Source organism: Corvus brachyrhynchos, unplaced genomic scaffold (genome assembly GCF_000691975.1).
Source record: "Corvus brachyrhynchos isolate BGI_N302 unplaced genomic scaffold, ASM69197v1 scaffold65, whole genome shotgun sequence".
NCBI lineage: Eukaryota > Metazoa > Chordata > Aves > Passeriformes > Corvidae > Corvus > Corvus brachyrhynchos.
Window position 1 is genome coordinate 867,870 of NW_008238365.1, and position 26,198 is coordinate 894,067.

The 26,198-nt window shown below is 52.5% G+C and overlaps 1 protein-coding gene and 1 long non-coding RNA gene across 3 annotated transcripts in view; both read right to left on the reverse strand.

Annotated features, from left to right (window-relative positions):
- Nucleotides 1–4,167: 4,167 nt before the first annotated feature.
- Nucleotides 4,168–26,198, reverse strand: part of MAN1C1 (mannosidase alpha class 1C member 1) — a 55,126-nt gene continuing 33,095 nt past the window's right edge. Inside the window, exons 3-12 of one of the 2 annotated variants that reach the window (XM_008635045.2) lie at nucleotides 21,812–21,927; nucleotides 19,533–19,613; nucleotides 17,324–17,418; nucleotides 13,605–13,728; nucleotides 11,740–11,833; nucleotides 8,310–8,425; nucleotides 7,915–8,134; nucleotides 6,641–6,813; nucleotides 5,970–6,085; nucleotides 4,168–5,523 (exon numbers count right to left, since the gene is read on the reverse strand). In XM_008635045.2, coding sequence (XP_008633267.2) covers nucleotides 5,403–5,523; nucleotides 5,970–6,085; nucleotides 6,641–6,813; nucleotides 7,915–8,134; nucleotides 8,310–8,425; nucleotides 11,740–11,833; nucleotides 13,605–13,728; nucleotides 17,324–17,418; nucleotides 19,533–19,613; nucleotides 21,812–21,927 — 1,256 coding nt within the window. In that variant the 3' untranslated portion in view covers nucleotides 4,168–5,402. Of the gene's footprint in view, nucleotides 5,524–5,969; nucleotides 6,086–6,640; nucleotides 6,814–7,022; nucleotides 7,361–7,914; nucleotides 8,135–8,309; nucleotides 8,426–11,739; nucleotides 11,834–13,604; nucleotides 13,729–17,323; nucleotides 17,419–19,532; nucleotides 19,614–21,811; nucleotides 21,928–26,198 lie in introns of those variants that run through there. The other variant, XM_017736205.1, reaches the window with a different exon arrangement.
- Nucleotides 26,032–26,198, reverse strand: part of LOC108447134 — a 14,004-nt gene continuing 13,837 nt past the window's right edge. The window contains exon 2 of the long non-coding RNA XR_001862533.1: nucleotides 26,032–26,159. This is a non-coding gene — a long non-coding RNA (uncharacterized LOC108447134). The remainder of the gene's footprint in view (nucleotides 26,160–26,198) is intronic.

Sequence of the window (26,198 nt, forward strand, 5' to 3'; positions counted from 1 at the left end):
TTAGTGTTAAATCACCGGCACCCGGTGAGGGAAAAATGTATTTTAGTGTTAAATGGCCATCACTCGGTCAGGGGAAGACCCTTATTAGTGTTCAGTAGCTATCATTCGGTCAGGGAGAACCTCTTTTTAGTGTTAAATGACCGGCGCTCGTCAGGAAAACACCACGTTTTAATGTTAAATGACCAGCACTCGTCAGGAAAAAGCACTTTTTGGCCTGAAATGTCTCTGCTGTCAGGGCTCTCTCCCCTCGTCCTCAGTGGTCTCGTTGCTCTCTGTGGGCTTTGCCTTTATTATCAATGGCAGAGTGGGGTCTGTGCGTGTCCCCAGATTGCCAGTGGTCGTTGGTTCTTAATTCAGCTTTTCCCAAAAAGAACAAAACCCTGAACTTGCTTTGCACTTCTCTAAACCAGCCATATCCTGCACTTCTTCTGCTTGGTTATAGCTCACCAAAATGGGTATTTTTGTAACAAAACAGGTATTAGTGGGTTCCCTTGCAGTGATTCCGCTGAGGTTTGAGCTCCAGAGATGAGAATTAGGGGATGGGAATGACTGGGTGACAATGCTCAGCCTCAGCCTCCTGTCTCCAGCATCATCCCCACATTTTGGGTCATTTTTACCACCGTGCCACATTTTGGGTCATTTTGGGTCATTTCCACCCCAAACTTTTCGACCTCCCCGTGTTTTCAGTGCCCTTCAGGTCCCTCCACGCTGTGGCATTGCTGTCACGCTGTCCCTTAGCGGTGGCTGGGCCAAGACACACATATTTATTCATTTTAATCCCTCCCCATATCTCAGCCTCCTGCTCCTCTGTGCTTCCAATCCTGCTCCGAATGCCCGACTGCTGGGGATGATTTAGTGCCGCTCGCTGCCGCTGCAGGGCCAACAGCAGCGAGTGTTTGATCTCTACCAGGGTAGCAGGAAGCGTCAGCGTTTAATCCTTTGAAGCTCTGCTGTCTCCTAAGCCTGCCTAATCGTTTTTGTTTTAGGTTTAAAGAACTCTCGAGATGGAGAAGAGGGAGAGCATGACCAAGCCATTAAGAGAGGAGGATGGAGGAGGGAGGATGAGGATGGGACCAGGCAGAGGAGCCCAGCAATGGAACCAAGTGGGAGATTTGTGGTTCACATCAGGGTTGTTGCACTGAGGGAGGAAGGGGAAGGTTCCTTCTGCTCCACCACAGCAGAAAACGTCCATAAAACTCATCAAAGAACCCAGTGCCTGGGCCGTGGGGAGGAATGGGATTAACAGAGCATGGAAATGATGTCTGGGAGGGGGAACAGGTGGGGATGAGCTCAGCACTTGGAGCAGATGTGCTTTAAAACTTCCCAGGCTCATTAGGCTGGGCAGTGAGGGGTGCAGAGCTGCTGCTTCCCTGGAATAACCCAGCACGAACCACGGAATGTAACAGGATGGGAAGGGTTTGAAACAGGATAAACGTCCTGGTTTGTCTGGGAAATGAGCAGGAGCAGGGACAGGAGCTGGTGGAGGGGACCTGGCAGGGTGGTGGCAGGGCTGAGGTGATTCTGTTTGGATGATGAGAGGCAGAAGGGCTCATTTTACACCTGAACCATTTCCAGTGTCATCAGCCACCACATCAAGGTGAGAAATGGGGAAAGTATTTGATAGGAAAGAGAATGAAAGACGAAAGGGGAAATAAAATAATTCAGGGTGGCTGCTAGGAGCTGATGCTCCTGAAAAGAGAACAAATCCAGCAATTCCTGGCTCTCCACTGCTGAGTCCTGGGGTAACAGCACTCAGGAAGAATGTTAAATACCCACACATCTGCTCTGGGGCCCACCCACGCACACCTGTATCAAAGGGAATCCTAAAAAAAAATAACAGGGAAGATTTCCACCCAGCAGGAAAAACTATTCCAGACTTCCCCTTGGTCAGAAGGGAGAAAGGTGGGCTGAAAATAAGGAAAATGGTGAGGGGCTGGTAGCAGCAGGGATGAAAACCTCGGAGGAACAAGGAACATCCAGGTCTGGTTTGAAGGGGACAAGAAAACCAGAGGTGACAAAGCTTCACAGCCATGGAAATCAGAGAGTTCATCCCAGAAAAAACACGGCCAGCAAAGGAAATGGGAGTTTGAGGCATTTCAAACCCTTCAGTGCAGAGCAGGAGCCAATTCCTGTGTCTTGCATTCCTAACTCCTGCTTGGCCTTTCCTCCTCAGGAGGCTGCAATCCTGCACAAAACCCTTCAGGAAGCAGGAGTTTTATGGAGAGGGTTCCTGTCTCCAGCACGAGCCCTGCTGCAGGCTCCTCAGGGAACGAGGCCAAAGCCCCGAACGTGCTCAGCAGGAGCTGCTGGGACCCTGCTGGCACTGGGAGCCAGGGCTGTGCATCACATCTGAAACAATCAGATAAAGAGATCAGATCAAAACCTATGTGGAAAAATACTCTGGCTGCCAGGCTTTTGAATCCAATAACCAATTCTGCTGAAAGCCTTCCCAGGGAATTTAATAATGCCATAAAAATGAAGTGTGGGTTACAAAAAGGTGCATTTGTTTTCTGGATGGTTTTGTTTTATCTCTGTGCAGGCCAGGCAACAGCAGCCCATGGTTGTACAAGTGATAGGGAAGAGTTTTCATCTCCACCACTGATGCAACTTTCTGTTATCAGAACTTCATTTACAGGAAATTCCTTCTGATATAAAGGAGGGCCACAAGCTCTGATGGTGAAAATTAAGATGGTAATGACAGCTTCTGAAGTAGAAGTGGAATGTTCCAGGGGAAATGGGCAATAACCCAGGCTGGTGGCACTGCCTGGTGACTCCAAGCAGGAAAAAACCACCAAAACCCAACCGAATTCCCACATGCCTGAGCCTGGAAGGCAGGAAAGCAGCTGAAGGACACACATCTCCCCAGATCCTTCCCGTGAGGCATTTACAGCCAAACCTCTGGTTCAGTGCAACTCCATTTACTCACCTGCTCCAAGTCTGGAAACCAAGGGGTTCCCTCTGGGCAGGAAAATCCCACCTGGCAGGAGGAATTTGGGCTCGGATGCAGCCCCTGCTTCCACAGGGAGGGCTCCCAGGGTGCAGCAGCATCCGGCCAGGGCTCGGGGAAGGGAGGAGCAGAAGCATTTCAAGGCACAGCAGGACAAACATTCCCGTTACCTGCAGTGCTGTGGGACAGAAAAATCCCTGGTGTGGATCAGGGCCAGGCCTTGGAACAAAGCTGATCCTTGGAGTAAATCTTAAGTCCTGCTAAACACGGCCATGCTGAGCTTGATGCCTGTGCTTAATCCCTGGGGATTTCAGGGATATCTGGGAGCCCAGGCAGGGGAGTTTGCAGAGTTGCCTCGGCACCATCGGAAACGTTCGAGCGCGGCCGCTTGCAACCAAAAGCTTCTGCTGTGCCTGGCCTGGAGCTCCTGGGAGCAGAGTCAGGGATAAGCTTTGCCTCCTCAGGGCAGTTCAAACACCTCCTGACCTGTGGTGTGGCTGCTGAGCTGCAGGAACCTTCCTCTGGCAGGGTGTGGGATGTTGCCACTCACTCGTGTGAAAGGGAAGCCAACCATGGAGCTCTCAGGTTAACACCAGGATCTGTTCCTAAAGGAAACCAGAACCTTGCTGTTTATTTTGGGGGTTTAAATTCTGCCAGGCAAAGTGTTCTGTGTTATTCCAAGAGCAGGGCGTTCTTATTTAAGAAATTCCCTTAATCCATTATCAAAATCCTTTGAGCTACGAGAGCTTCCCGATCCCCAAATCTCCCGGATAACACAGCTCACTCCCAAGATGTTTATTTACCAATAACCATTCCTCTAGGCCAGGCTTACCAGCCAGCATCTTTATCCCTGGGATAATGCTAAGTCCCCATCTGACAATCTTATTTCTCTCAGGGAATTACAAAGGCAGGAATTTAGAAACAACATTTTCTGTTTTCACAACTTCCTCAAAGCAACTTTATTTCCCCCAAGTTGCTGAATGAACCAACTGTCACGAGGCTGTCACAAGAATGAACAAAAATGTTCCATCCCCCAGGGCCACAGAGCTTTGCAGTGATCAGAGGGAATGCTGATCCCAGATCCAGCTGTTTCAGAGAGCTGGGAATTGCTGTCAAACACTGCCTGGATTCCCCCAGAAATCAACTTCTGCTGTGCAAAACTCTTTAAATTCACCAGCATTGTCTCATTCCAAGCATGGAGTAACTGGTCTTTTACAGGATCAACCCCAACAGGCTTTTTATTTTACAAGACTTTTATTCTGTTTCACAGATCTGACTATTACAGCAGTAAAATTATTACAAGTGACTCGTAACATTTAGTTCCAAATAAAAGTAAAAAACACAAAAAAAAAACCGATAAAGGAAAGTTAAATGAGATGTGATGGGTGGTAAATGTGTTTTAAGAGCACAGAAAAAAAGTATATAAAAAATACATCAGGAGCAAGAATCCTGCAGACAGGTTTTGGTTTAGTTACAATTTTGACACCACAGAGTCACAGAATGGCTGAGGCTGGAGGGCACCGCTGGGGTCTCCCTGCCCCAAGTCTGCTCTGCTGGAGCCCAGGGTGGAGCTTTTCCCCCTCCCTCCTGCCCTCAGGATCCTGAACTCACCATCTCATGGCCACTGCAGCCAGAGCTGCCTTGGATCTTCAGTTTGGGGTCAGCAGAGCCCCTCTGTTGGCTCCTCTGTCACCTGAGGAGGAATTTATCACCAATCCACTGCAGGAGCCTCCTGGGTTGCTCCTGTCCTGCTGAGTTACCCCTCCAGCAGGGATCAGGGTGGTTCAAGTCCCCCACGAGGAGCAGGGCCTGCAAATCTGCAAATTCCAACCTGAGGCTGCTCCTGTGTGTGGAGGGTCTGATCCTCTTCTTTTCCCACTAAAACGTCACCTTTCCCTGTCCTCCCTTCACTCCTGAGTTCTCAGCTGGCTCTTCACCCGTGCCCAAGCATTCCAGCTGCTGTCCCACACCAAGGACGACTGCCCTTCCTCGTTCTCCTGTCCCTCCTGAAGAGCCCCCAAAGCCCAGCACCAGAAATCCCAGAATACTGAAAACTGTTCACTGGAAAGGTGATAAATCCAGGAGCAGATAAAAGGCAGAAATGAAACAGAAGACGGAAAGGAGGATGCGTGTGTGTGTGTAAAGTCTATTTTATGGCAAACTTCCAGTCCTTTGGCCACTAGAAAGCAAAATCAGTGGATTTCATATAAATTCTCTGTATAAAGGAATGTCTATGAACTGTGTATGGCCCAGAATAAACATCTCATCATCAGCCTAAGAGAGCTCCTCACAGAGGAAAAGAAGGTGCTTAGTCATGGTTCATCTTCCCAAGAAAATACTGTCCGGAATTGGACTAGTGCCCCCAAATACCATTTCAGGAACAACAGGAATTCCTTTAATGGAAAGGAAAAGCAGAGTCTGCCCAGGCTGGGGGAGCAGGAGCTGGGCAGGGGCCTCAGGGCTGCACTGCTGCTTTAAAGTCCGTGTGGTTGATGGGCAGGGGATGAGCCTCGGTGTTGAACACCCAATCCTCCAGGGACAGCACATCATCTTCACAGAACAGAAGATAGAGGTACCTGGAGCCACGGGAGAGGGACACAGAGGGGTTAAAGGAGCTCAGGAGGGACTCCAGGCAGGCACAGGTGATGGCTGCCTCTGTACGTGGTGACACCCTCCCAACTCCCTGGAAAATCACCACCCTTCCCACCTAACCCAGCTCTGGGTCACAGCAGAGTCCTTCAAACCCAGCACCTGAGCAGGAATCTCGAAGGTGCCAATGGCAGCAGTGGTTCTGCAGCAGGAAACTCCCAAAGCTTTGCAGCACCCACTGCCTTGCCCAGTTTTCCCCACAGAATGGGCTGGGTTGGAAAGATCCTTAAAGCTCATCTCGTTCCAGCCCCCTGCCCTGGGCAGGGACACCTCTCCCTGGAAGAAAAGACTCCCCTTTTTTAATCTGAGGCTCATGAAGTGGATGCTGCAGGAATTGTGCTGCTCTGGAAGGCCCCTGTGAGCCCAGACTTACTTGAGAGTCTCTGCGAGGAAGAAGCTCTGCTGCATGTTGTCGTGGGTGGGGGTGGTGGTGTAAACATCCCGGATGCCAGAGAACCCAGCTTCCACCCTGCAGTGCTTCTCCAGGGCCTGGGAAAGGAACAGAGACCTCAGCAACATGCAGCAGTGGGGAGTAACTCATCCATCACCCTCAGCTGCGTTCCAAGCCAGTTTACAAATCCAGGTTTCCTGCAGCCTCTGTCCCTCACCGAGGGGCGTGGGGGTTACTCCAGGCTCTGGGAACCAGGCTGGCTCTGATGGAACAGCGAGGGAAACACCAGCCACCTGAACTGGCTGGTTGATAGATGGCAGTGCAGCCCAAAAGGGAGAATAAAACATCCACAACGGAAATAACACCTACACTGAGGCACTTTGTGTATTCCTGCCCCACTGCTCATGGGTTTGAGAACAGTTAGGGTTGAAAGGAACCTTAAAAATCACCCAATTCCACCCCCCTGCCATGGACAGGGTCACCTTCCATCAGACCCAGCTGCTCAGAGCCCCATCCAACCCGACCTCGAGCATTTCTGACGTATCTCGGTGTTTAACACAATTTAAATAATTTCCGCTCCTTCCACCGACCGAAGCGAAGCTTTCTGTAGGAATGCAGCCACCTGCAGAGCTCTGTGCCCTCCCCAGCCTTACCTTGACCACCTCCCAGCCCCAGTGCCTGTACTTGGGGTCGTGGGTGAGCCTCCAGAGGTACATGTAGCTCTCCACCACCTCGGGCCGCAGGATGTAGTAGCGCTCGCTGAGCCGCGTGGCCATGGCCTCGCTGCCCGCGTCGAAGCGAAAGGCCTCGGGGCCCAGCTTGGTATCTGGGGAGAAGCACACACAGAACTGGGCACTGAGAGGGGAGCACATGAGAGGGGCACTGTCCAGGTGCTGTTATGTTGCTCAGGATGCCAACACTCAACTAAAGCTTTTTCTTCTGCAGCGCCTTTGGAGAGAAGGGATCAGGAAAGGCTGAACCAACTTCACTGCTTTTATCAACAGAACATCAGGGGTATGTTGGTCTTTTTGAGTTAAAAATCCCAGTGTCTTGCAAGCACTCTCCAGCACTCAGATCTGTGCTTTTGACACCAACCCTCTCCCTGTTGGAAAACAGGGTTGTTAGTTCACATGGCTTGTTTTAGTTCTGTAAGTGCTGGAGGGGGGGAAAAAGAATTATTTGCAAACATCATTTCAGGTTAGCTTGAAGTTTATTGGGCAAACATGCTGGGCACCAGCTGCCAAACTGGGCTGGCCGGTGTGGGGAAGGTGTGGAACAATCCTTGGATGCAGTTGTGGAGACAGACCTGTGCCTGACAAGGTCCTGGAGAGCTGCCTCAGCTGCCTGCAGCCTCCCAGGAGCTGCAGGGATGCCTACAAAGAAAGCAGTGGTGTCCAAAGCAGCTCCTGCAGGCAGAGAACCAACCCAGTCCCTCACTCCTCTCCACTCACTGCTCTCCAAAGCTCTGCATGGTGGAAGGAAATTGTACTTGTGAAATGAGGACTCAGACAGCTGGGAGAGGCTCAGTAACTCCATTCTTCTGGTTCCCACCAGCAGCTGCAGGTGTCCAGCACTGCCCTGCTGGGCTTCTCAGCTGCTCTGCTCCATAATGGGACACTCTGCAATTAATCCCTGCTAATCCTCCCCTCCTGCCTGCAAAGGGATGTCCCGTGGGACTGTGGCTGAGGCAGGACCAGGATTCAGCCCCAGCTGTGCCCCAGGAGCTCCCAGCTGCCTGTCCCTCTGCTCCAGCTGCTGCTCCACAGAGCACATTTCTGTCCCTCCCAGACATCCCAGGAAAGCCCAGAGAAAGCCCCACCCAGGGGTGCAGATGCAGCTGAGGCACAGAACAGCCCAGAGCAAACCCCTGCCAGGCAAACCCCACTCTCCTGGGGCTGTGGGTGACCCCAGGGACCCCCCAGGCCACCTGAGCGTGCGTAGGACTCGTGGCAGGTGCTGGTGATCTCTGCAGCCAGCTCCATGTGCCTCTGCCTCCTCTCCTCCGCGGCGTGCTCGGCTCCCAGGGCAATCATGCCCCCAGAGAAGCAGGCCAAGTGGCCCATCTTGTGGTCCAGGATGCCACCCCTCCACTCTGCGATGTAGGTCAAGCCTCCTGCAGATTTTTTCACCAGATGCTTTTCTATCGCCTGAAGGGATGAAAATCAGCATTTCAAGAGGGTGGACAGTAAGTAAAACTGACTCAGTGTTACTTAGTGACAGGAGTGAGTACCCAGGAAATCCAAGGACTTATTCTGAAGGTCTGAAACCTTCTTATGAACCATGTCCCCCGCAAAAACCACAGAGCAGCACCTCGCTCCTCACCTCCAAGGCATCATCGTACATCTTTTTAGCTTCAGAGTCTTTCTTGTCTGACATCAGCCAGGATTTGATGAGATATTCATAGAAGCTGTCCCCGAGCCCCCCGATGGAGACGTGGTCTGTGGTGGGAAAGCCAGAGAAGAGCTTCAGGTTCGTGATATACAATGAGCAGCTGCTCTACAAAGGGGAAACAATCATGTCCTATTTAATGCCCTTGTTCTCTCCTTCCTCTTCCCAGCTTCCTGGGGAGAGCTTGCAGCACTGCTTTTCAGAAAGGAAGAAAGGTGGAAAGTGCAATCAGAAGAAAAATGTTCTGTCATTTTGCAGAGCATTAGTATCCCTTACCAGAACCATTCAGAGGCCTTATTTTACACGTTATTTATACTGCAACGTGAAGATGCTTCCTGTTTATGGAGCCATCATCATAAATCCGCCCTCATAAACCAAAAGCAGTGGTGGGTATTGATAGATTTCCGTGTAGATGGAGCCCCTGGGAGCTGTCTCCCTGCCTCAGGAAAGGAAGGAGAGGTGTGGCATCCCACAGAGCTGCCAGCAAGGGGCTGCTGGAGACACTCCTGCGTGGTGCCATTTGTATTCCTGGCTCACGGAGGGACTCTGAGCCCTGGGGAAGGCTGGGGGCTGCTGGCACATTAAAATGATAAAGTCAGGTACAGGGATGTGCACTGCATATTTCCCCCTGCAGAAATCAAACTTCCAAGGCTGTCTGCTCAGAGCACCCCCTGCTCTGACCTTGCAGGAGGTGCTGAGGGGTTGCAGTGTGAAATGGGCCTGATGGCTGCAGGTTTGTGCCTGGGGGGAGCTGCTGGACGGATTTACAGCTTCAAACTGTACCCCTGGGGGAACAGCAGCCTTCTCACTCTTTAAAGCAGTCAAGCAGTCCCATTTTTAGCAGAGCAAGACAAATTACCCTCCCTGGACTGAGCCATCCCTGTTAATTAACAGTGTCCACCCCTGGCTCTGCCCCATCCTCATCTCCCAGCTAAGCACATGCAGCAGGTGCTCAGAGCTGCTCAGATTTTTGTTTCCCCTCTCCTTGCACACAGAAAAAGTCCCGAGGCTTATTCCAAATGCTAAATTCTCCCAGCAGCAGAAACTAACAGCCATGCATTTTCCTGACCTGAAGAGCAAACATCCCTGACACACTGTGTCCAATGATCCAGGGAATAATCCATGGCAAAACAATGGGATTAAACACGCGGCTTCCGTGCGAGGAGAGAGGGCAGAGTATTTGCAAACACAGCCTGCCTTTAAAGAGCAGCTCTGTGATCCTGAGTGTGTCATTCATAAACTCACCAAAGCTGCAGCCCTGGTACATAATTGCCTTCCATATGGCAGCAGCCCTGGCAGCGTTTGCCTCCCAGGCACTCTGCATAAACAAATCCCTGCCTCCAGCAGGGGACTGGGCTTTCATTTCCCAGAGGTAACAACTGCACTCACTGAGGAGCAGCACAGCCTCTTTACTTACAACATCTGCTCATTCAGCCAGGTCAAAGATACACCTTTTAAGAAAATCACAGCAATCTCAAGGAAAACAGCTTCCTGCAAAGAGCTTTAACGACGAGAGAGAAAATGAGAGCCTGGCACCTCCGGGGAGCAGGCTGCAGATGCCTCCCTGCTCTGGTCCTCATCTATTTCTCCCCAGCAGCACTGGAGCTGCAGAAGGGGCTGATCACTCTTCTCCCTCCCTGGAATCTGGAGTCAGATCCCAAGGTCATATCCTCAGCAGCTGCCACAAACAGCCTGTGGAAGTCTGTCTGGGAGACAGGAAATTTCCAGGCCTTTGGCATGAATCTGCCTCTCCCAACACAAGCAGTCAGAGGCCACTTTGGATGTGCTCTGAGAAGCACCAACAGGCCCCTCTTTACATCAGCAACTTCAGGGCAATGCAGGGAAATCTGCAGACAGAAAATAGAATTAAATTCATGGCAGAAGAGATGAGGGCTGGGTATCCAGCTGAGAGTTGCACCCAGCTGGGTAAGAGCTCCTCAGTTTCCCAAAGATTCCACAGGGATCAGTCACGGAGCAGCCAGGAACTCCTCCTCGTCCCCTCAGCAGCACTGAGCAGGCAGAACTGATGCTGGTGTCTGCCCAGATGTGCAGTGTGGGACTGGCAGCTGCCAGCAGGGATAACCCAAAGGGAAGGGAACCTCAGGGAGCAGCAGGGGATGGGGGATCAGCTCTTCAAGGGGAAACACGGAACAGCAACTCTGCAGAGGGGAAGCTGAGCTGCTGACAAAGGGATGGGATAACCCTGAGCGAGGATCAATCAATGGGGTGAACAGAAACCTGGTTTTTCCTCACAGCACCAAAGGGCAGCTCTGGTTTAATGGGAAAACTGTGACCCTCCCAGCCATTTTGCTGGGACCAGCCCTGCCAGTGAAAGGTCAGGGATTGCTCACAGCCAGAGCTCTGTCCCTGCCTCAGCCACTGTTGCCACCAGAGCCGTAAAAGCGACAATGGGAAAGGTCTGGAGTGATCCAGCCCGGCAAAAAGTGCAACAAAACATGGGGACACCAGGCAATGTGAGGACTCAGAGTCACCTTCCTAAATAATACATGTCACTCACTGACAGGCTCACACCAGCCTCTGCAGAAAGAGACTTTGCTTTGACAAAGGAACATCAAATCCAGCAGCCAAACCAAGCAGATCAGTAACAGAGCAGAAGGTGGAGGTCAGGGCACAGCTGCACAAGTGGCATCTCCTGTTCCCACCCCAGGAACTTCTGCCCCTGGGTGGCCCAAGAGGAGGGGCACAGTCTCCTCCCTGGGTGGGGAAGGGGCTGTGTGTGTTACCTTTCCCTGGGGGCACTGCTTCCAGAACTCCCCCGCTCTCTCCAAGACCTTCCCTGACTCTGGCTCCCCTTGCACACCAGACCCAGGATCTCCCTCGTGCCACATCTCCAGTGCTGGGTTCCCCACAGGAGAAAACAAAACATTCTTATCTCATCCTTCCTTCCCAAATCACTCTCTGCAGGGGTACCATGGTAACAGGAACATGAATGCACACAGGAGAATTCATCCCTGGATCTGAGGGGGATCCACGACTCCTCCAAGCCCTCTGCCTCTCCAGGTGGTTCCTCACTTGCTGCAGCCACTCCAGAGGGGAATCTCACCCAAGCAGCTCTGTGGGCTCCGTGCAAGATCCCACAGGGCTGTGCTGGTTCCCAATCCCTGTGTGCTGGACCATGTGCCAGGACCCTCCCCTGTGCAGGGAAGGCCCTGGTTCTCTCTCTGGACGTGGGACACTCAGCTGGACACAGGGCTGATGGGCCAAGTGCACAACTGCTGCGCTGCACCCTGCAAAGGCTGTGTTATCTCATCACATGTACCACAGCCTGCCTGCCTCGGCACTGCTTGGGCTGCTGCTTCCTCTGGGATGCTGCAGGCAGGAGGGGAGGCAGGGTGATACCTACGCTGCACCCAGCTCCCCGTCACCGGGCTCAGGAAGTTGGGGTAGAGGCCCTGTGGCTTCTCCACTCTGTTGAGGACCCTGCGGATGTTCATCACCTGTGGGAGAGGAGACACAAGGGTGGGGTTACTGCTCTGCTGCCAGGGCTGCGGGGCTGCACAGGACAAGGGAACGGATTAAAACTCAAAGGAAGCGGGTTTAGATGAAATATTAGGGAGAAATCCTTCCCTGTGAAGGTGCTGAGGCCCTGGCACAGGGTGCCCAGAGCAGCTGTGGCTGCCCCTGGATCCCTGGCAGTGCCCAAGGCCAGGTTGGACATTGGGGCTTGGAGCAGCCTGGGACAGTGGGAGGTGTCCCTGCCCATGGCAGGGGGGGGGTGGGAGGAGCTCTAAGGCGCCTCCCAAACCCCAATCTGATTCTGTGATTGGGGATCTGGGTGGAAATGTGAGATGTGAGCAATGCCAGGGGTGATTTTTTCCATGATCCAAAGGGAAAGGAGTGGCAGGGATGAGTGACTCACACAGCACTTAAATTCACCATGTGGTCACTTAATGTGATGAATTGGGGCCTTTAATTTCAACAACGGACAGTTCCTTTAATACCCCAGAACAGCCAGCACTTAACTCTCTAAAGCCTCCCTTGGTTTCACCCCCATTAAATCCAATCGGCCTTTCCCTTAAGGGACCCAGTTAAACTCCATGCAGCATAAATATTCTATTATAACCTACAGAGCAGCTAATTCACTCTAAACCTTTTACAAAATCTGACAATTTGCATGCCAAAAGCTGGCTACGGGCTTAAGCCAGTGCTTCCAAGGAAGTTGTCAGGCTCCGTGATGTTTACTGGAGTTTGGGAGCTTGGCATATTAATGACAGGTTTGAGTAAAAGACACAGATGGAATTTAATTCCTGCTAAAATCACCCAAGTCCCAAGCTGGGAGTTCATGAGCTGATCTGCTCCTCTGCAGTAATTTCCCACAGGTTTGAGCCCACACCATCCCACATTTTCCCTCTCTGAGGGTGTCAGGGTGGATGTGATCCATTTTCTGTGCACACATCAGCCCAGCAGAGTCCATTAGAAAGGTTTTTACCCTTTTCCCTTCACGGGCTTAGGAGGAGAAGAGGAAAATCCATTAGGTTGGGGACAGAGGTTTGACCCTGGCTCAAAATGCCACAGTTTGAACCCAGAATGAGGATGCAATTCTGGTTTTCAGCAGCTTCTCCAGTGTTTCCTCATCTCTCCCCTCCCCTCATTCCCTTTCTTTCCTTCACTGCTCCCTTCCCTGGCCTCTCCTCGCCTCCCCCTCCCTGGGAGCAGTTTGTCATTATCCCTGTCCTCAGGAAACTCGGGCTTGTCTCTTTATTTCACATCCCCAGCCTCTCCTTATCTTCCCACAGAGTTTCCTGTTTCCCTTCACCCTCTGCTTTTCCCTCCTCTGTGACTTTCCTCTTGCTCATCCCACCCTCACTGCTTTCCATCCACTCCATCCTCGCTCCACTCTGCTCTCCCGGCTTCTTCCTCCTTTTTTTCCCATCTCTCCTTCAAATTCCCTCCTTGTTTCACATCTGACAGACCTGCACTGGACATATCCTGGAAAAGCATCATTTTGGAAGGGTTTTTGGGCAATCCTACTGGTTTTACCCCACTGTGGCACTCTGGAGAAGCCCCATTTCCCTTGGGCTCATGGGGGGCAGTTTGGATTCTGCCTGGAACAATCTGTCTCCCTCAAAGCAGGTTTCTGGGGGATCTGCACCCACCTGATGGCTTCATCTTGGCCATGCCCTCATCTGAGTAAAATTCACACAACTTCACCCACACTGGGAAAAACACTCCAGGAGGATGAAGAGGCCCAGGCTGGGGGTTACTTGCCTTTTCTGCAAACACTGGGTTGCCAGAGAGCTCAGAGAGGTGCAGGAATTCCAAGTGCAAGGTCCCAAATTCTGCCAAGATGCTGCTTCCAGCGGATGCCCAGCCCCAGCTCCAGCTCATGCCACTGCAAGGAGAGAACAGGGAGCCTTCACTGCCAGGAAAACACAGCCAGAGCCTGCGGTGGCCCTGTCCCAGGGCAGCTCTGCCCTTGCCAGGGGCATGTGCTGCACCCCAGGTGTCATGAGGGCCATGGAAAGGACACACAGAGAGATTTAGGACAGACACAGGTTTCCAGGATCAGTTCCAGTGGGATGGAGCTGTAGTTTTACAGAGATTGTTTAGGACTGGGCTAACACACAGACTGCACAAACTGCATTTCTTGTGGGAGAGGAATCCCTCCCAAACAGCTCAGCTGAAAAACAGCTTTGGAAGAGCACCGACACCCTGCCCTACGCAGATATTTTGGGATAAAATATCCTTCTGGTACCCCACAGCTCTGGGCCTCTCTGGAACCCCCCAGACAGGGCAATGTCCTGAAGGATATGGGGTTGTGTGTAAGGACTCGGTCCCAAAGCAGCCTCTGCGGGTGCTGGCCCAGAGCCACCTCAGAGGTGTCGTGGCTTTGATTTTCCATCTCCTTGCAGTTAATGCCGAGGAGGTGACAGGTTTCCAGGGACAGGGAAGGGTGGGGGTGACACTAGATGGCGCCGGGAAGCTTGGCTGGGAGAGGAGAAGGGTTTGTTGTTTACAGGAGGTGAAAACTAATGATCCTTCTGAGAACGAAAAAAAAAACCCAAGAAGAAGTTTCCCTGGCTGTGATGTAGAGAAAAGCATCGAAGGTCCTGAGCTGTTTGCTTGCCTCCAGACAAAGAGGGCCATTAGATCAGCAGCGTGCCGGGCTCAGCCTGCCCTGCCGAGGGTCAGAGGCTGCAGCAGCACTTCTGCTTCGGGAGCACCGAGCGCGGCTCCAAGGGGCACCCCAAGAACCCCGGCGGGGTCGGGAGCCAGTCCTGGCCAGGCGAGTGTGGCATTAATAAATTAATAAAGAAATGAATAGAAAAATGTCAAAATCTAACGCTAATCCAGATGAATATCCAATGAGATACATAATGAGGGTGGAAAGAAACCTCAGCAGCAGCACAAAATGATGTGATAAAGCAGGTAAGTTCTAAATGTGAGATCCAACGCAGCACTGCACGGATCTGCTGACCCCGGAGCAGCCCCAGGGTGCTCTCGCTCCTGTAAAGGGTCAATTACTTGCCTTTATTTACTGCACTGGAGGGAGGCTGTAACAAACACAGCCTCACAGAGCTGCCCTCCCCGCTCAGCAGGGCTGGAGCAGCCAAGCGGGGCTGTGTTTGTTGTCACAGCAGCTCTGTGGGGTCACAGTGATCATCACAGCCCTGTCCCAGGGACCTGCCCTCCCAAAAACCACAGCCAGCATGGGATGTGCCGCTGGGAGCCTGAGCCTTGGGTCAAACAGCACAGCAAGGCTCGTGGAGAGGGGTCTGCAGGAAACAGAGCCCATCTGCACCGTGTCCCTGGGTTAAAGAGCAGCCTGCAGTGACCCCCTGCAGGAAAACATTCTTTACCAGCATTACAGGCTGGACAAACTGGGCCTTCACAGCTGCTGTGTTTTGTAACAGCTCAGAGGAAGCTACTGTTTAAAGGACCTTGGCCTCCAAGAGAAAAGAACGTGCCCAGAACCTCCTTTATCTCCCAGATAAGTGGGTCTGAAATGTCAAATCATCGCCTGCCCTCATGGGGATCCAAAGCAGCAAAACCAGTGCCAAGTCAGGAGAGAGGCCAGGAGAGGATGGTGAGGAAAAATCCGGAGGTACAGAGGGTTTAGGGAGACGTGAGGGAAAGCAGGGCCAGGGATAGAGCACGGGAGGCACAGGGAGAGAGATCACAGTGCAGAACAGGGAGCACAGAGCAGCAGCTGGAAGAGACACAGAACTCCAGGCCCTGGCAGACAACGAGGCAGTTGGAGCAGCAGGATGGAAAACAAGGCTGTGTGAGATAGGACACAGAGCCAGCGGACAGCAGGCGGCCACAGGGAAGCTCATCAGCAGAGAGGGGACCCCAGAGGAAAAGGTGACAGGAGGAGATAAATCCAGCTGGTTATGGAAGAGCTGGGGGGGCTGTCTGTGCTTGAGCCCTCGAAAATGCATGTGCAGAATTGACTCAATGCCAGGGGGGTTTTTGTTTCCAATTTCTGAATGTCCTTCTAAACCCACGCCCCCAAGCTGCCACCAACAGAGGCCCACACATGCTGCAGGACCCTCCTCCTTTTGGGGTGGTGAGGTCTCTCTGGAATTAGCACATCCTTGCACAACCAGGATTGGAGGGAGAACTCCTTGTTGCAAAACTCTTCTGGGCTTTGTTCTGGCCCTGCTCTTCGGGTCAGTGTGGTCTCACAGCCTCACCTCACCCTCCTCTGCTTCCACTTCCACACTAATTCCCCTCCCTTGTGGGTTTACAGCCTTTGGCTGTTCATCGTGTTCCTACAGCAGCTCAGGCTGTGGATACAGCTCCCCTCATCCCTGCTCCTGAATCGATTCCCACTCCAGCCCTCACAGCAGTTTCATGGCCCCACAGCCAGGAGCTCCAGGCAGCAATGGGGTTCTGGGTATGGGCTGGGTGTTCTGTTGATTTTCTTTGCTCTCACTCAAGGTCATCGGCAAAACATTTTGGGAATAGTCTGAGCAGAGAGAGGCTGCTTCAATTGTCTTCACAAAGGGCAGGGGAGGGTCTGGCATTTCTGTGAAAGGTTAGTCTGTGCAGAGCCTTTATCAGCCACAGAGGAAGCAGGATGTGTCTGTGCTGTAAAAAAGGACAATTACAGCCGTGCTGGTGGCTCCAATTTTCCCCGGGATCTTGAGCACATCAGACAACTGAGGGGTGACAGTGATATTTGAGCAACGCAGCAGCGTGAGCCAAATATTTGGAAGTCTTTTGCTTCGCAGAGCCAAGGAGGAGATTTGGGCTAAGGGCTGAATAATGACTTCCAGAGTTTCACAAGAGGTGAGGATGAAAGGCTTTGTTAACCCACATTTCCCGCAGCTCTCACCCGCAGGATTTGTTTGCAGGCATCAGAACCAGCAAAGCATTGTCTGCCAGGAGAGCCAGGGAGCAGGAGGGCAGCTCCAGCTCTGCCTCTGTTTGCTGCCCGACCTTCTGCAGGGATTTACTGAACTCAGCCTCCCCTGGCCATGAGAGCATCACCGACCTGAGTGTGGGGGCTGTAAGGGAAGGACAGAGCCTGGCTGAGGGCTGTGTTCTGTATTCTCCCCCATTTCCAGCACCAAAACCATCAGCCAGTCCCATCCACCCCCTTTCCCAGTTTTTCCTATTTTTTTAATCCGTTTTTCCTGGATAAATTCACACGCATCTAGCTGGGCACACCACAAAAATCCATGCTACGAGCAGACTACAAAATCACCTTTCAAAGCAGATGATAGTGAGGAAAATGCTCTTGCAGCAGGGAGCCCTGTCAGGAGGCAGAGGAAAAAACTGTGGACAGCCCCAAATTAATAAAACACAGCTGGGTTTGACCTGAGTCACCTGCAATCTCTGCCAAGGTTTGAGCTGGCAAAGCAAATGACCTCGAGGAATCTGCTCTAGAGGGGGCAGCTCTGAGGAGCTGCTGCTGCTGCTCCTGGTCCTTCCCAAACACCCAGAACTAAAGGAAATGCTTGTGAGGACGTGTGCCTTGCCTGCCCAGGTTGATGACTCCACGTGGGATTCCAGTGGGGGTGTTGAAGGCTGGCAGGAGCTTCTCTCCGAGTTCCAGAGCTTTACTCTTGAACACCTGTGAAAAGAGAGGATAAATATTTGATGAAACGAGTCACCCAGGATTCCTTCACGTCCCCTTCTCCAAACACACCGTTGTAAAACACTGGAAGTGCTGCAGTCTAAGAACCCCCTGTTCCAGGTGTGCTGTGCCCTGGTTCCCCTGCACAAGAGATCTGAACCAGAAGCCTCACTGACCTTTGGCATCTCTAAATTTCCTCTAAAATCTGCACTAAACCAGCACCCAGTCCCCTGCCCAAGCCTCAGCCTGGACCAGAGCAGCTCACAACAGCCCAGCACCCTGTGATCTGAGCTGGTCCTAAGAGTACTCTCCAAATTCTTCCCGTTCCCAGGATGGCAGAGAACACGAGGAGCTGGAATGACTGAGGTACAATCAGAAGGAATCTTTCTAGGCTGAAGCACCGTTAGATTTACAGCGTGGGCTCGCCCAGCCCGTGTCATCTCCTGCCGTAAAAACGAACCATCCTCTCCTTGCAGCTCTCTGCCCAGAAGGATTCGTGGTTTCATGCCTAAGCTGCCCCTTTTCCATTTGTAATGCCTCCGTTTTGGGCCTTCCAGTCAAATTGCAGCTTATGGTGGCTTGCAGCACAAAGCAAGCACACACAATTATTTTGGGACAAACTGATACAAGCACTAATCTTCGCTGCAGAGATTAGTCCTGATCTGGAGAAGCCTCTAAGTGACTTAGGAGATAAAGCACAAGCCTTTTACCTCTAGCCCTGTCGTGGTGGCTCTCAGAAAGCAGGAATTTATTGCTCTAAAAATACAGCACTGAGGAAACCTGAGCTCTCCTGTGGGCTCACAGGCCTTTGATGCTCTCACATGGAAACAGGGGGTTGGTTCAGAAGGGAAAGCAAGAGACAGGGACTTGGTTTTTGCCTTTCAGCCCGGTGACACTGACTGGGTAAGTGACAGGCACTGCCCCAGCTGTCGATGGGACTTCAAGAGGTCACTGCTGGAGTTTTGTGGTTTAATGTGGTTTCTTTTTGCTCTGTTGATCTGAAACCTGTTGAAGCTGTCACTGAGACAGACTCTGAGTCGGGGCACTGAGTCTTTGAGAGTTTTCCCTGGAGGGGAATCACAGAGGGAAGTCATTCCTGGAACTCATTTAAAATGCAACTGAAGTAACAGAGCTGCTCCTGGATCAATGGTGTCACTACGAGGAGCCACCCCACCCTCTGTGGTGGGGCAGCACCAGAGCTGAGCTCTCATTTAGGGCCAGTCCTCACAGAACTCCCCTTTGAACCAGAGTTTCAGCTCACCAAAGACTCCCTGAGCAAAGGAATAATCTCCTCATCTCCCTGCAGCCAGCTGTAAAATTCCAGCCCAGGCACATTATCAAACAGATTACGGCATTATGCCCCGGCCTCTGGCAGGGCTGGGGAGGAGGGGGGGAAGTGGAAATGAGATCCTCATGCTTTATCCAGGGCTCCAGGGGGATGCAGCATCCACCACAGGGGCTGTGACACCCAGGGGGACACTCTGGAGCTGCATCACTTTGTCACAGGGGCCGTCAGGACAGAACCATGGAATCCCAGAACGGTTTGGGGGTAGGAAGGGACCCTGAGGATCACCTCACTCCAGCCCCTGGACACGTCCAGCAGAAGGTGGTGTAGATCCAGGTGCCCTGCCCTGTTTGCCACCCTCCTCCTCTGTATCCCAGGGCATTTTATCTCAGGAATTCCTGCTCCGGAGGGACTGTTCAGCGGAGTGTGGAGCACCTGTCCCTCAGCAGCTGCCCTCCTTAGCCCGAGGCGGGATCTGGGATGGTGTCTGATGAAATCTCACCCGACTTGGACTAGAGAGGAACAAGTACAAAGATCCCCACAAACGGCATTCCCCGGGGAGCAATGTGTCCAACTGCAAACGTGTCTCGCTAGAATTGCCCACAGGAGAAAAGATCTTTGGCAAATGAGCCGTGCACGGTGTGTGCAAGGTAATTATGTGAGGCTTAATTAAAGGAACATTAGTGGCATTTCCATATTCACAAAAACGATGGGTTTAGCCTGTGGTTATGGGGGGATTATCTGGTGCTCAGAGAAGAGCTGCTGGAGAGCCCTCTCAGCTCGCTCCTGGGCGCTGTGAGGGACACTCAGAGCTGTGGGGACAAACCTCCTCTCCAGTGAGGTAGTAGGTGGCCAGGAGCCCTCCGATGTAGCGGATGTTCACCTCGAACAGGGACGCTTCTCCGTTCTGCAACGACACGAGGACAGCCCTGAGAGCAGGGTGTGCACAGGGAAACTGCAGAGCCCTCGGTCCCCAGCCCTCACCCACAGCTCCGGGCCCATCTCACAGCACTTTGCTCTGCAGTGACCCGGACCACCCCACTGATCACCTGTGACAGCCCCTGAGCCAGGCAGGGCAGATCACACCATCACAGGGTCTGCTGAGCTGGAAGGGGCCCACAGGGATCATTGACCCAGCTCCAGGCCCTGCACAGACCCCCCAACAACCCCCCCCTGGGCATCCCGGGCAGCGCTGCCCAAAGGCTCCTGGAGCTCTGGCAGCCTCGGGGCCGTGCCCATTCCCTGGGGGGCCTGGGCAGTGCCCAGCAGCCTCTGGGGGAAGAACCTTTCCCTGACACCAACCTAAACCTCCCCATTCCAGCCAACTCCCCAACTTCAGGCCATTCCAGCCCTGTTTCGAGTCAGAGCTGTGAGTCAGTTGGACATAAAAATGTGCACCTTGAAACATTTTATTTAAAGGAAAACTGTACAAGCCCATGGAAAAACGACTTTCTCCATTTACCTGTGGAGAAGGCCCTGCACTGGGCAGATGCAGTTCACTTCAGGAAGGTATTTTCTGCCACTGAGGGACTCGCTGTGCAGGCTGAGAGGGGAGCAGAGCCTGTCAGAGGGGCTGTGATGGTCAGGGGACAGAGAGGCTGCACAGTGTCCCTGTGCCCCACACCCAGTGAGGCTTCACTGCATCCCTCCAGAACCCTCTCACCTGGGACAAGCTCAGCTCCACCACCTCGGCTGATCACCAGCAAATGTCAAAAGGATTGCATTCAAAACAGCCCTATCAAAAATACCTGCTCCTGGCTGCCCAACCTGCATGAGAAAGGATTCCCACCCTCACATAGATGCACCAAGCCAGACCCCAAAACCAGGGAGATCCTCCACCAACACAGCACTTGCAGTGAGCAGGGGGCACCTGAACCTGTGCCCTTCACAAATCCCAGCAAGAGCTCCCTGGAGATGAGGAGTGGAATTGCTGGAGACAGATCGCAGCACCCAGTTTCATGCAGAGCTTGTGGGTCCTGGAGTCCCTGTCTTGCCTTTCTGGACTATAAGAGCTCCTTGTACAGGGCAATATTTAATTAATTTCCCCCTTGCCTCCCTGTGCTGTGCTCCCTGACTCCACAGATCAATCCGTAGCATTCACTCTTGTCTTTACAGATCAATCTATTCTGCAGGCCAAGATTAAAAGCTTTTATGAAATCCAGATAAATTATCTCCCAGTTGATTTTGTCCCTTGTTTATCGATTCGGTAACAGACTGAGACCATTCACCAGGTTTATCAGATGTGGGCTGCCTTTTATGAATCCATGAATGCCAGTGGTGCCCTCCCAAACGATGCTTCTCCACAAAGGCAGCTGCAGGCATTGTTCCTGTGGGAGAACCATGTCTCACAACAACTAGACTGGCATTAAACAAATAAAAGTTTAAGCTGCACTTTGGTTTTTACATTCCCTGTGTGTTCCACTGATGAGATCCCATCAGCTGGGGAGGAGGAATCCAGGAGCTGGCTCCAGGGACAGAGAAGGGACAGCACCCTTCAGCTGCCAGCACTGCTGCACCCAGAGTCCCAACACAGCTCTGAGTGTCCAGGAAAGCTCCAGGAGCCCCAGAGAGAAGCACCTCTGGCCATGTTTAGAGGGGATGCCCTTCCTTCCAAGCCCTGGCTCTCTCTGTGCTCCCCTGAGGTGTCACACAAGTCCCAGCAGTGACACCAACAAAGGGCCCAGACAAGGGGAGCTGGGTTTACAACCTTAATCTAATTCAAAAAGGGAAACTCATCTTATCACAGGCAGACATTTACCTGAGATGAAACAGAACTTGCTCTTTGATGAGCAAAATTTCCTTGGAGTGTCTAATAATGAGTGTCTGTTTCCATAACCCAGACCAAAACACAAGAACCATTAAACACTGAACCTTATTTTCAGCCAGACACGGTGAGGCTGATCTGGCAGCCCCTGCTGGGACCAGCAGAAAATTGGGGTGAATCACTGCACTGTTCCCTTTGGCCTCAAAAAGAAAATAACCACCTGAGTGGTTTCTTCCCTCACAGAGCTCATGGTTTCCCTCCCCAGATGACTCTGAGGGAAGACAGTGATCAGGACTGGCTGTTCAGGTGACACAGGCAGGCATTCCCAGCAGCTGACTCACCACATTCAAGTCAAAGCTCTTCTCCACCCACTCCTTGGCTTCTTGGAATTCCTCCTCGAGTTCCATGATGTAGAGGGTATCTAAGGCATCGATCACAGTTGCTCCTCGAAGGCCTCCTGCATGGCAAGAATACAACAGAGGGATGGAAGCACAGCTCTGAATCAGCCTGGGGGGGCTGGGGCAGGCAGCAGCTCCCAGTGCTGGGGGTGTCTGGGTGGGATCCCCTACCAGGGCTGCTCAGCTCTGCCACCCAAAACTGGAGAGGCCCAATCTTCAAAGGCCCGAAAGAATTCTGAATTCTGGAAGAATTCCCCCAAGGAACAGCTCAGGGTCCACACCTGAAGCCCCCAGTCACAACTGCAAGCCTTGGCCTTGTTTCCAGTCCTGTCTTGGCCAAAGTGGCTCAGCAATTCCAGCCTTAGGTGCAAACCTACATCCAGCCTCTCTCCAACCCCCTGCCAAGCACAACCTGTGAGAGACTGAGTTTTATTGTGCAAGAGCACCCAAGGCAGGACTTTGATCCTCCTGCCCTGATGCAGAGTTGCTTTTCTGGGGCACAAATATTCCTGCACCGTGCCATGACCGGCCCAGACACAAACCCCAGCCTCTCCTGGAGGCTGAGAGACCAGAATCTCAGTGAGCCTTGAGCAGAGTGGGTGATTTAGGGGCCTTCCCTTGCCAGCAGCACCTTCCCTGCGAGCACACTGCCCGTTCCCCAGCAGATGGCAATGGGACACGCGCAGCTGAAGGAAATTCCAACGAGGAACTTGGACCAACCGTGTGTAAAAAACGTCCTGCCAGGCGCTGTCTGACGCACACAGAGCTCCCAGGGAGGCACTGATGTGCCAAGGAGACTCTGCAGGGTGTGTGGGCACACAGCCCCACACATTCCATTCCGTGGAATCGGAGATGTGACAACCCTGCTTTGGAACAGCTCAGTGCCAGGGGTTTATTTCTGTTCAGGTTCCCTGAAACTCCTCCTGCCCTGGGGCAGCCAAGGGTGTGAGCCCATCCTGACTCAACACTCGTCCTGCTTTCCCAGCCCTGGGCAACTCAGCAACACAAACCCTCATGTGAAAGGCTCCAGCTTGGAATCATCATCACTCATCCAGGGCTCCAGTCTGGAAACATCACCAGCCATCCAAGGCTCCAGCTTGGAATCATCGCCACTCATCCAGGGTTCCAGTCTGGAATCATCACCAGCCATCCAGGGCTCCAGTCTGGAATCATCACCACTCATCCAGGGCTCCAGCCTGGAATCATCACCAGCCATCCTCTGGGGCGTAGCACAGGCGTGAGGCTGCCTCTGCACCACCTCACACACACTCACTGCTCAGCTGAGCCACATTCCCACCCACCCCCTGGCAGACCTTTGGGAATCTCTGCCAGCAAAGATGCTTGGATGAGGTTCAGGTTTTGTTTCTGCAGCAGAAGCTCCTCGTACCAACCCTGTCCCCATCACCTCCTTCTCCACAAAGACTCACTCACTGCCGTGCCCAGGGATTCTCCTGAGACTTATTTCTGTTTGGCTCAGGTCAGTTCCTCCTCCTCACTCACAGACTTCCAACTGCTCCCCCAAATTCCCCCAGCCTTTCGCTGCATGCTCAGATGGGTTTGGCACTTTTGTAACACCTCCAGTGCTACTTCAGTTCCAGTTCTGCTCAAGAGAAGAAAACCCAGCTGGATGCACTGCCAAGGAACTGCTGCGGAGGGGAGAGAGAGGCAAAGGTGAATTGTGTGCCATGAACCTTTGGTCTGCTCTCACTAAGGGACAAAGGGACTGTGTCTGATGTGCATCATCCCTCCAGCCCAGAGCAATGCTCACCATCCACCCATTCCGGGCTCATTCTTGCTCTCAGCGTTCCCCTCCCGTAGGGAAGGATCCTGCCTTATTTTGTTGATGTTACAAGATTGCAGTTTTGACACTTTTCAGCCAGGCAGTACATCATTGCTTTAATAAAAACCCAACCAGGACTTTACTGCTCAACTACAGATTGCTGCCTTTCGGATGCTGTCTGCATCAAAAGCAGGGGCTGTGTGAGAGGAGGGAGGCAGCTGAAATAGCCTCCAGAAATCCATTTACCCCCACAGGCCTGGGAAATGATCATCTAACTGGAGCCATCTCCGGGAGCAATGGATGGATGGAGTCAAACAGTCACTGGATCAACTGGTGGGCTCTAAAAAAGCAGCTGGGCTGATGCGGGCCTGGAATGTTTGCCAAAAGCACTGACCATGAAAAACAACATCATCGCGGGCAGCGCTGCTTCTATCAGCCCTAATGATTCTTCAATATTAATGATTATGTGATTTTTATACACTTTCCCGTTAGCAAGGAGAAACGTGACAGGGAGGCAGGGAAAGCATTTTAAACAGGGAAGGAAGGGCAGTGGCACCTAAGGCACAGCCTGTTACTGTGATGTTCTCAGAGGAAAATCACACTGCTGGGCTCGGCTTAATTTGATGATATAATCAACAAAAGCTTTTCATAATCTGCAGAGAGACAATGAGGGAAGTTGGATTTGCTCACACTAAATGGAGACAAAGACAATAAACTCACCATTTTCTGGGATGATTAATTGAAGTGAGAAATATTGCTGGAATTGACAGAGCCTTTTATGTTTTTAGCAAGTCAGGCCTTTAACTCCGTGAGCTGCTCTGGGGATTGGGAACATGCTCCGATCTCTGCTCGGAGTGGCTCAGCTTTCCTCCTGCGTTTGACAGAGCGGAGGGCAAAGCTCGCTCCCCTGCTGCTTTGTCTTTGTGTCACATTAAACATTTGTTTTAAATATTCCCTCACCCTCTGCATCAGAAGAACCTCGGGCTGTGTGTTTTGTACCAGGGGCTGGGCCGTGTTTCCTTTCTTCTGCACCGGCTTTGAAGCAGCTGCAAATGCTCAGTGACTCCTTTCCTCCTCCCAGAGCCCTTCCCAGCACCAGGAGGGGCCGTGTCAGCTCCGGTCCCAGCAGAGGGATAGAAAGGCAGCTCCTTCCCCTCCTCAGCCACGGAGCAAACCAGGACCTGGCTGTGTCTGTGCCTGGCCAGGACAGAGGGCACCCAGAGGGTCCCTGACCCCCAGCCTGTTACTTCTTTGCTAGGGGAGCATCTTCCCTCCTTCCTGCTCGGACTTGGCTTCATCAGAGCAGGCCAGAGCTGTGACACAGCAGCTGTCAGAGCTGGTGTGTGCACATCCCAGCACGTTCCTTACAGCACGAGCACACCCACCTGGGAGCGTGGTGACACCTCCTGACACCTCCTGCTCAGGTTAGTTACAAAATCAGCACCTCTCCAGACCTGCACATTAGCATGGGAGGGGTGTAATCAAAGGGGAGGCAGCTCGAAACGAAATCAAACCCCTCTCTGTCACTTCTGACTCTTGCTGACACCCTCATCTCGAAATTGCTGGTTTCAGCCTCACTGTACTTGCTCTGAGGGAGCTTTAAAGTAGGAACCAAGAAACCCTCAAAAGAAACCCTCAAAAGAAACCCTCCAGGAAGTACCCAGAGCTGGGAGCGTGGCTTTTAATCAGGACCCCATGTCTGAGATTCTGCCTGTCTCCACAAACCCAAGTATGCAATGAAAAGCCACTCCTGATCCTGCCCCCAAACTGGCTTGGAGTGAGGATACCTTCACCCTGGAGAGGCAGAGTCACTTTGCTGATCCCAAAAGGGCAGGTGGGTCTTTGGGCACCGCTCTGGGATCCACAGCAGCTCCTCCAGCAGCTCCTCACTGCCCAGTGAGCCAACAGCCATGGAATCACAGACCCCCCAGGATCATCCATTCCTGTCCCACTGGGACCAGAGAGAAGAACAAGGACCTCGGGAGGAACTGAGAAGTCTGGGAGCATTTCTAACTGAATGTCACAGCAGCTCTGGTGACAGGGCCTCTGCCCAGAGTCGGCCCCTGAGTGATGATCAGGGGAGGAGAAGCAGCAGCTGATGGGAGCAGACAAAGGTTCATCTCTCCCTGAGCTGAAGGAGGGCCAGTGCCACCCTGTATTTGCTCTTTTGTGCAGCAGAAGAATGGAGAGAGGAGTGTGGGCAACAAGGCTGCTCTGTTCCTGCTCCCACCCACCCCAGGAGCAGCGCTGAACCCTGCCACAGAGAGCACTAATGAACATTAACTTCATTACCATAACGCTGGGGAAAGGTGCTGGGTGGAGAGGAGCTGGCGTTGGTGGCTCTGAGGGGGTTTTTGCCTCATTTTGTTTCTTCTTTTCTTAATTTTTTTTTTTTTTTTGTGGGAAATGACTCAGGCTCTGGAGTCATTGGGGAATTCTGCCCCAAATGAAACACCCCTTGGGGTGAGGTGTTTACAGGCTGGGGGGCTACGTGTCCACGTCCAGACTCACCTGCCCCTCCCACTCCCAACACACAAACAAGTGGCCCAT